The sequence below is a fragment of the Dendropsophus ebraccatus genome, chromosome 2 (genome assembly GCF_027789765.1).
Source record: "Dendropsophus ebraccatus isolate aDenEbr1 chromosome 2, aDenEbr1.pat, whole genome shotgun sequence".
NCBI lineage: Eukaryota > Metazoa > Chordata > Amphibia > Anura > Hylidae > Dendropsophus > Dendropsophus ebraccatus.
In genome coordinates, this window is record NC_091455.1 from 66,284,167 (window position 1) to 66,294,505 (window position 10,339).

Here is a 10,339-nt window from a genome sequence, read left to right on the forward strand (position 1 = left end):
TCAAATTTCTTACACACTTAGCTTTTATTTCTGTGACTCCCCTAAAGGGTTAAAAAACTTTCTGGATGTGCTTTTGCAGAGTTTGGGGGGTGCAGTTTCTGAAATGGGGTGCTTCGTGAGGCTTTCTAACACACAGTCCCCTCAAATACACTTTAAACCTGAACAGTTCCCTAAAAATATCTGATTTTGAAATTTGACTGAAAATTTGGAAATTTGCTGCTAATGTTTTAAGCTTCCTATTGTCTAAAAATAATGAAATATAGTTTAATAAATGCCGCCAACATAAAGTAGACATGTTGCTAATGCTATTTAATATATAATTTATGTGGTATAACCATTTTCTGTATAAGCAGAAAAGTTTTAAAGTTGGAAAAATGCATTTTTTCACAATTTTTCACGCTATTTTGGGTTTTTTCATAAAGATTCGTTATAAGTATCGACTCCAATTTACAAGAAATGTGAAGTACAATATGTCACGAGAAAACAATCTCAGAATCAGCCGGATAGGTAAAAGCATCCCGAAGTAATTAATGAATAAAGTGACACTGGTCAAATTCATAAAATTTGCTCCGGTCCTTAAGGCCATTTCAGGCCCGGTCCTTAAGGGGTTAAAGTGTCACTGTCGTTAAATTTTTTTTTTGCAGAAATCAATAGTACAGGCGATTTTAAGAAACTTTGTAATTGGGTTTATTAGGCGAAAAATGAATTTATGTCATGAAAAAGCAGTTTGAAGCTCTCCCCCCTGTCTTCATGGTTTTCTTATGGAGAGAGGGAGATGAGGCACCAAAACAGGACATTACAGCTACATGACCAGGCTCTCTCCTCTGATGTCACCACTGACCTCACTGACCTCTCTGACCTCTAAATAGCACTCTGAATAGCTCCCCAGCTGTGTAATCCTTTGTTCTCTGCTCTCTGCTGCCGACTAATTTCCCTCCTCTCCCCTCTCATCTCCATAGCACAGACAGGATCCGACTGATAAAAAAACAGTCGAGACTTCCTGATTCTGAGCAGTGGATGACAGAAAGGAGAGGAGGGGGGACCTGGGAAAAGGCTTTTTAAATGCAGATAATGTCATGTTTGCCTAATAAACCCAATTACAAAGTTTCTTAAAATCGCCTGGACTATTGATTTCTGCAAAGAAAATGTAACGACAGTGACACTTTAAATAAGCTTCTTTAGAAATATTACCAGCTATTAACTTAATAAAGGGGGTTATCCTATGATTAAATGTCATCCCTTATTAACAAAACAACTAGATGGTCATTGGGGGGGGTCTGACTGCTGGGATCATGAGTATGGAGGTGAGTCATCCCCAAAGTGAACGGAGAGGTAGCTAACATACTCCTCCGAAGCTCCAATGGTTCTCCATGGAGCTTTTTAACATTGGCAAGTTCAACCATTAGACCCCCCCTACTAAAGATGAGTAAAGCTCAAGCACACTCGAGTTTGTCTGAACCGAAGCATGCAGCAATAGTTTAATAGTAGCTGCAGAAGTTGGATGCAGCCCTAGGGAGTCCTGCAAGACATGGATACAGCCATAGGCCTTAGGGCTACATCCAACTTCTGCAGACACTGGTAATCAAATGCCGTGAACCCGAGCGTGTTTGAGATTTACTCATCTCTACCCCCTACCCATCAGCTAGTTGTCTTTTATTCTGTGGATAAGAGATATGTTTTAATCTTAGGGAAACCCCTTAATACATAATGCAATTATTTGGTATTCTAAAGAAATACTGAATATTTTCCCTATAAAACTATATATCATTCTGCTTTTCCCCTCCGGTTCTATAAGATGCTGCCTGTCGATAAAGCAGCATGTTCAATTTCTGAGATTCACTTGAAGGAACTCAAGTCAATGACCTCGATTGTCTTGTGAAGAAGCCCAACAATCTGTAAGAGGAACCATCAACCACCACTACCCTTCTTGTGACAGGCTTCCAGAAAGCAATACATTTTCTGGGTGTTTTGTCCCTCCTACATGAAACCACTAACAAGAAGTGTCTATGCTATTCAGCAGAATGGCTGCCACCTAATAATAAATGCCAGGTTCTGGCTTCTCACTGCAGAATCAGCTTATTCAGAAAATGCTAACACTTACCAGAATGTTTCATTATTTAGAAGTGATTATTTTAGCCTGGCACATCTATAATGTATATACTGTATGTCTCAAATCTCTGAGTTCGTCTGTGCAGTTTTAGAGCATTTACAAGGTCTTGTTCTGTTTCAGATGCCTTGGAAACACAGCGGCCTCCTGTGAAGAGATCGTTCGTTGGCTGCATGAAGAACCTGAAAGTCAATAAGAAAGACATCAGCTTTAGCAAAATAACCGAGATTCATGGTGCTATCAGCCTAAGCAGGTGTCCTGCAGCATAACCATCACGTATAAGTCATGTATCACTCACCAGGGATACCATGGATATAGAGCTGTTAAGAAGTGCTATGCAGACCCGTTCCCACCTTAACCACCCACATTCTCTAGATTAAAGCAACGGGCGCTGTCTATACTTCTCATCAATTCATTTGTGGTTTCTTTAAAAATCAATCTAAATTGCAACTACCTCAATTAGATTGTATGTTTTTACAATTAAAATGGTGACTTGTGATACATTATGCTGTCTAAAATGTGATAGAAAGTACACATCTATGGGGATAGGTGAGTGATGGGGTATAGAAAAACATATTGGTAGCAGATACTCCCAGCACTGCTACAACAACAAACATAGGCCAAATATACAGATAATAAAAATAGGCCAAATGTACAGATGATAAAGATAGGCCAATCATACAATGATTAACAGGTTGTCTTAAAGAGGACCTGTCCCTACTCCTGGCCTGTCTGTTTAAGCAAGTACAACGCAAAGCCCATGAAACACAATTCTGGATCACCTATTATTAAACCTCTGTGTTGTGCTGTTATGCTTTTATCCCTAGTAGAAATGTATGACATAATAGCCAATTGGGTGTTACCAGTTGGGGGCGTGTCCCTACATTCTCATACACTATCCAATCAGAGCTGACAGTGCAGGACTGTGTAGGGACACGCCCCCAACTAGTTACACCCAGTTTGCTAATTCTAGGAACTGCACAACACAGAGATGTAAGAAAAGATGTCCCGGAATTGTCATTTCATGGGGAACACAAGTGGTGACAGGTTCCTTTTAAGACTATAGTGATACAGATAACAAGCCATTATGCAGATACTCAATGTCTCCAGTAAAAGTGATTGTGTCCTCTCATATTGATCACTAACATTGGACATGCTTCAGTTTTATGTTTACGTGGCAGCACATAAATGATGGATAATTTCTGTGCTGCAATGCGGGTGCTACTATCTATACATTGTATAATGATCTAGAATAATTGTTCCACATCAGTAATAAAAAGATTAGATTAGTTAGGTCAATTCTTTATTGTATGCCCAGCTGCAAAAACACCTTCTAATAAAATTAAGGATTGGCTATATTTTCCATCTATTTCTGACAGTGGGAGCAGGAATCTATCTTCAGGCTCCCATCGTCTTGAATGCATCTTCTAAATAGGAAATTGGCCAATCATGTAAATGTTAGTTTTCAGGGCGAGCTTCATTTCTAATGTCGTTATGACATATTAGCTGCCCTGGCATCTGTATGTACAGTACATCTCTGAATGAGAGAAGAAGCTTGTCAATCTTCGGAAAGTTGACCTTTTCAGTGGTTTCCAGGACAACTTGATCCTAAATTTAACAATGTTATTTTCATTGAGATACATGATGATGATATCTAAACTTTTTAGATGGAAAATTCAGATATTTTATTAAAAAACATAGCTGAAGAGGTCTACATTATGGGAGGCTTCTGACTGCAGAGCTCCTATCGTGGAGTAATGGATTGCTGCTTTCTGTGTTCTGAGAGCTGATACAATTGGTATTGGGATATATTGTATATAATGTGTTATTATACAACTGTATTCTATAACAGAAATAAAATGTAAAGTAATATGGACATATAGTACAAGTTATTGTGTAGATAAATGGCTGGTGCAAGGAAAAACGTCAATAGACATGTTGACTATATGGTCTACTACTGATGTAAAGCATCATTACGGTAACAGAGAGGCAACAGCAATTATTCAGCAATCCAATAAGTAAAAAAAAAATTATCTACATGTTTATAGACTGAGACAGGATTGATATGCATTGTATAGAATAGGGCTTCTCAAACCTTCTCTACTCAGGCCTTACCAGCCAATCCATAATAATGCCAAAGCCTCACCAGCTACACAATACTACTATGCAGCTCCAAATGCCACATTATCATGTACATGATACCACCTGGAAACACCAAAAAGTACTGTACAGCACAAAATACATCAAAAAATTGTCACAGCGCAGCACATAACCCAGAGGAAGCACCAAATGCCACAATGCAGCACAAAGCACCACTCCAGAAGTGCCAAATAAAACAGTGCAGCACAAAGACATGTACAACAGTGCAGCACTTACCTTCCTAGATGTGCCAAATACCATAGGAAGACACAAAATACCTCCACAGAAACACCAAACACCACAGTCCATCACAAAATACACCTAAGAAGTGACATTTAACATAGTACAGTGTAAAGTACCTTTCCAGAAGTGCCAAATACCACTGTACCAGAGGAGCCTGCTACCCCAGCGCAGCAAAATTGCCACCTCATAGGCATCAGATGTCACAGTGCAGCACAAAATCCTTCCCCAAAAGTGGCAAACGCAACAATGCAGCAACACTGTCCCTATTGCCATCCTCCACCATTGACGGCTGTGCACTCCCTATACCCATCTCTACTATACCATCTGCAGTACTATGCCAATACCCATTCCTTCCCACGGGCAGCAAAACAGTCTCCATCCTCCCTGACAGGTTCTGTCCTCATCCCTCCTCCCACTGGGAAAAGTACTGGCCCCATTCCCACACTGCAGTACAGCTCCTGCATCCCTCCTGCACTGTTAGACGGACTGTTCCTATTCCCGCCACTCCAAAGGCAACCGTTCTATTAATACACTATCCCTCTATTATCAGCATTATTGTCCTCATTCTTTCCTCTACCTCACAGGCAGCAGTATTGTTCCCATACAGTAGTCATCTCCATTATGTTCATGTGCTCAGTAGTCCTTGATATTCATGAGCAACTCCTGTGTATATACTGTGTGCAGGCAGACAGCTGTCAATCAGCAGCCAGTGGGCAGAGGTAGTGATGCAACACAAAGCCCATTCTCCTGCATATCAGAATGATGTAAGTAATACAGCGATCTGTTTAGCATTTCTGTCACTAGTATATACTGCCCTCATTTAAGGCCGCATAAACCCAGAGAAAGAGTCCCTTTAAAAGGAGTACTCAAAGCTCCTACTGGTCTCCCCTTCTGTATGGATTTCTGTGAAGCCATTGGTCATCAAGGTTTCCTCTTTACTCAATCCATGTGTCAGCAGCCTTTAAAACGCTTGCAGAGATTTCACTTCTTTTTCTCAAAGAATGGAAAAACTCGGCCCTTTTAAGAAGACTTTAGAGGGGTGCTACAAAAACATGGCCACTTTCTTTCAGAGACAACACGACTCTTGTCTCCAGTTCAGGTGCGGTTTGCAATTAAGCTCCATTCACTTCAATGGAACTGAGCAGCAAAACCCTACCCAAGCTGAAGACAAGAGTGGGGCTGTCTCTTGAAGAAAGTGGCCATGTTTTTGTAGCGCTGGACAACCCCTTTAATTCAAGCCCACAACCTCCTGCCTGGTTCACCCCAAGCACTTAAGCTTTTTACCTCCAAATCTTTTTGCCGCCTCCCAGACCCAAATCAGAGCCTTTTTAATGGTTCTAGCCAATTCTCTATCTAGTACTCAGAAAAGGGCTCTTCAGTCAGCTCTCCCACCCAGACCTCATAATACTCAAATGATTCGTCCGCATGTTCTGAGCGCTTAGTCAAAGGTCATGTGATGAATGAGGAAAGCTTATATATAATGATATTATATTTCTTTTTGTGCCATGACGTGTTATTATAGCTTTTATACAATTATAGCTGAGCTCTTTTTGGCATTGTTCCCCATGACAGCTCGTTTTAAAGAACTCACTAGGTTTATCTACGTTCCTATTAAATGCGAAACTAGTCCAATCCATGAAATGACAAACTGGGCTCTGCTGTAATAAAGAACTTGTTTTCCTATGTACATGTGACTGAATTCATTTGCACAATCTATTGTAATTTTCTCCTAATTGTCCCAATAATCAAAGTGTTGATCTGGATATAGCAGAAATAAACAATTCTCTTGTATTCACCTCCCTTGCACTATTTTGGTCAGACGAGTCCTGGTTGCTGTGGTTTCCTTTGCTGGGATGTCAGTATCTAGGACACGGTTCCAATCTGCATGCTCGCAGAGCAATTTTGTAATGTGTAGTTAGTTATTAAGTTGGTTCGTTTCTTCCTATGACAGCCCAGACTGCGGATGAAATAATATTATTTCCTTTGCCTGCAGTGGATCTTTCTTTTTTTTTTTTTTTTTTTTACTTGAGCGCCTGAACTACAAATTAAATCTAGAGTTGAGATGTACATTGTAATAAATGGGATGAGAACATAATGGGGAGCATATTCCTATGTATAAGAGACTTTGTAATGACACATCCATGGGCGGAAGTATAAGGATGGATTCACTAGATAAATACTAAATAAACCAACTTAAGCTGAAGACTCATCTTGGGTTTTTGGAGAGTTTACTGGGAGCACCTTCTTTACTTAAAGGGGTTATCCAGCGCTACAAAAATATGGCCACTTTTCCCCCTACTGTTGTCTCCAGTTCAGGTGTGGTTTGCAATTAAGTTCCATTTACTTCAATGGAACTGAGTTTCAAAACCCCACCCAAACTGGAGACAAAAGTAGGGGGAAAGTGGTCATGTGTTTGTAGCGCTGGATAACCCCGTTAATTCTGCAAGTATCAAGAAGGCTATCCTGAGCTGCAGGATGCATACCTCGCCCCCCTTCCCCACCATGACCAATTGATGTGAACACTCTTTGCTGGAAGATGAGCCCTATACATCAATCAGTCAGGGAAAGGAGGAGTGGGGGAGGGAGCTGTGCATGCTGCGGCTCAGCACTGCCTCCTAGACGCCTGAGCTCTAATCATGATACATAATATAGTGCTGACATATTCCCTTTAATCTACATGGAGCACTATAATAAAAAAGAATACATGACAAAAAATAAGTTACATTCACACAAGACTAAGGGGTCCAGAAGATTCTACTTGGAAATATTTCACAGTCTATAGAATAAACTAGTGGAAGCAGATAGGAAATAAAACCTAGGTGAAACCTAGAATGACGGCATCTAAATATGTGTTCATGTTACAGAATATATAATTATTCCAATCCTTGGTCACTGTCGTGCAGAATGGCCCACGCCCTGAAATTATCTAATGTTTATTGCTATAATGTGCAGGTGTATAGATAGCCATTTAATAGTTAATGAAGCGGCAGCGGTACGGCACAATAAAGTGACTCCTCTCAGACAAGACCAGCCTGCGCCTCAAGCCCAGCCATAAACTCTATTCACAGGTAAACTAAGAGTTATAGCATTAAAGGCAATCTGTCAGCTGCACTTTGCGTTCCATATTGTTTACACTGTTAGATACCTGTAGGGGTAAGGAGACACATGTTACCTTTCATATAGCTGTCAGTACTTCCATAACACTTGTATTCTCTATGTCTGCTTGACTGACAGTCGACTGACTGCGGAGCCTCAAGCAGAATGATGAGAAGGGGAACAAGGAGGTTTTCCAGCAGGAACTAGGGAATGCCTCTTAGCACAAGAAGAATAAAAGTATCTATGTTATAGAGGCACAGGCATATATATGAAAGGCACGCCGTGTCTCCTTGACCTCCTCGCCAGCAGTTCGGAACATGAATTGCAGCACACAGGTTCCCTTTAAATCCCTGACAGGCAGGACCAAACTGGCCATCTGGCATTTCGGGGAAAAGCCAGAAGGGCTGGGGGCCTCTGTGTGCCAGTCCCGTTCTCCTCCTTGCCCGGCAACTCTTTCCATCTACCATAGGCAAAGGCAGTCACCGGCAAGGAGGAAGACAGGAATGGCCCAGCTGTTGAGCGCGCCAGAGCCATCCTAGGAATTTGTGATGAGCACTCTATTCAATTGTGCACGCGTCTTTAAGACACACACAATTGAATGGGCACTGGTGGCCGGTATTTCCGGCATAGGTAGTGTCTCTAACACATGCTGCCTGTGCCAGAAGAGAGGAGAGGGCACCTGAAGACCAGTGGCGTTTCATGGGAGTGTGTGACAGGTGACTTGTTTCTTTTCTTTTTCTCCCACTTTTCATCCAGAGACTGCAAGAGGGGGGGGGGGGTGATTTACTAAGGGGGATTGCATGTGGCGATTAATTTCTAGGGGGGATTGCTTGGAGGGGTTAATTACAATGGAGGACTGCATAGAGGGGTTGATTAGTATTGGGGACTGCATAGAGGGGTTGCTTACTATGGGGGACTGCATGGGGTTAATTGCTGTGGGGTTATTTGCTATAGGGCAATGCTTGGGGACCTATCTACTATACGGAACTGCATAAAGGGGCTTATACACTATAGGGGACTGCATGCAGGGCATTATCTACTATAAAGGACTTAATGGGGGGCTTATCTGCTATAGGGGACTGCAGTAACAGTATGGTGGTAATAGTGGTGGTCATGATGCAGCGATAATATTTGCTCATTGTATATACAGGATTTTCCTTCTTGAAGGTGTTTTCAGCCAAAATAGACTGATATGCTGTGCACAGAATCACTAATACCCGGCACCCGCACTGATCTGTTCAGTGTCCAGACTACACAGTGAAGGGGGCCGGAAGCAGTCTGTCTCTGTACACTGGGTAGTGGTGGTGGCCTGTAACTGCAGCACCGCTACCCAGTACAGAGACAGAAGCTTCCTACCCCATTTACTGTGTTATTATCTGTAAATCCAGTCATGGCCGTGATGATACATGTAGCCGTGCTGCACTCACAACATCGCCTCATAACTTTCCACCGTACGGCGAGTGGGCCTGTGTGCTCTGAAATGCCAGGGCCGATTTTAAGTCCCAGTCTGGCCCTGCTGACAGGTGCAGTCATACAATAGTGACTGTCATGGGGTGAAGTAAACAGTGGAATCTTAAATTTGATGTTTTGGAGACAGAACTGCAAGGTACTGAGCCGTTTTGATTAAGACCAAATTTGTGATGTCTAGACAACTGGGCCATAGCATTTCCAAAATGGCAGGTACTGTGGTGTATTCCCTGTAAGTCAGTAGTGAGGAACCTGCGGCCCAACAGCTGTTGCAAAACTACAATTCCCATCATTCCTGGAGGGCCAAAACATTGGATCTCTCCTGGAAATCAGCCTCCCAGGATAATTACTGTAACAGCCAGGGTTACTGTGATGGTAGCCCAGTCAATAGGGCACCGACTAGCAAGAGGCCATTCCTGGCACATTCAGGCAAACCTTGCAAAATGAATATATTCTCCATTGCTGTTAATGGGCCCTTGGAGGGGGCCCTGCTCTGGACGGTCCTTTTACTTTTCCCTGAGCAGGACTCCACTCCCCAGGGAAATAAACCCCAGGCCCTTCTGTCCATGGATACGATCAGACCCCATACTAAGATGCCCAGTGTGTTCCCAGCTATGGGACATGATGTGAGGGCACTGAAGGGATGGGGCCTGCTGCAGCAGCTGTATGGGCCAGGGAGGGTCATGGTGGAAACATGATGGGGTCACAGGTCATGGAGCTGGGCAACATGGTACTCCACACTGGTGACCTGCAGCACTGGGCAGTGTCTGCATGGAGTTTCCCTCATAGCTGGTATCGTCTGCTATCACCATGGTACAGAGATCCTGTGACACATGACCTTATATCGGGGTGGCTGCTTAGTGCCCCCTAGGTCAGCGATACGGGGGGGTCTGGGAGTCCTGATAACAGAGGTGATGGGATACTGGGGGGTCTGGGGGTCCTGGTAACAGAGGTGATGGGATACTGGGGGTCTGGGGGTCCTGGTAACAGAGGTGATGGGATACTGGGGGTCCTGATAACAGAGGTGATGGGATACTGGGGGTCCTGATAACAGAGGTGATGGGATACTGGGGGTCCTGATAACAGAGGTGATGGGATACTGGGGGTCCTGATAACAGAGGTGATGGGTGACAGGACCCCCATACTCTGGGTACATGCACTGTGTGAGGTGCTTCCCATTCCCTGCAGCAGTCAGGCAGATGAGGGCAGTGCCAGGCTCCTTATTACAGCCGGTACTCGTCCACACACGGGGCGACTCCCTTGCTTGTAGTGAGGGCAGCACACGGG

At 43.2% G+C, this 10,339-nt stretch overlaps 1 protein-coding gene across 1 annotated transcript in view; it reads left to right on the forward strand.

Annotated features, from left to right (window-relative positions):
* The window catches only part of LAMA3 (laminin subunit alpha 3), a 158,719-nt gene extending 152,435 nt beyond the window's left edge, over window positions 1-6,284 (forward strand). Inside the window, exon 77 of the mRNA XM_069957689.1 lies at window positions 2,231-6,284. Within this exon, the coding sequence (XP_069813790.1) occupies window positions 2,231-2,376 (146 nt within the window). The 3' untranslated portion in view covers window positions 2,377-6,284. The remainder of the gene's footprint in view (window positions 1-2,230) is intronic.
* The last annotated feature ends 4,055 nt before the right edge of the window (window positions 6,285-10,339 follow it).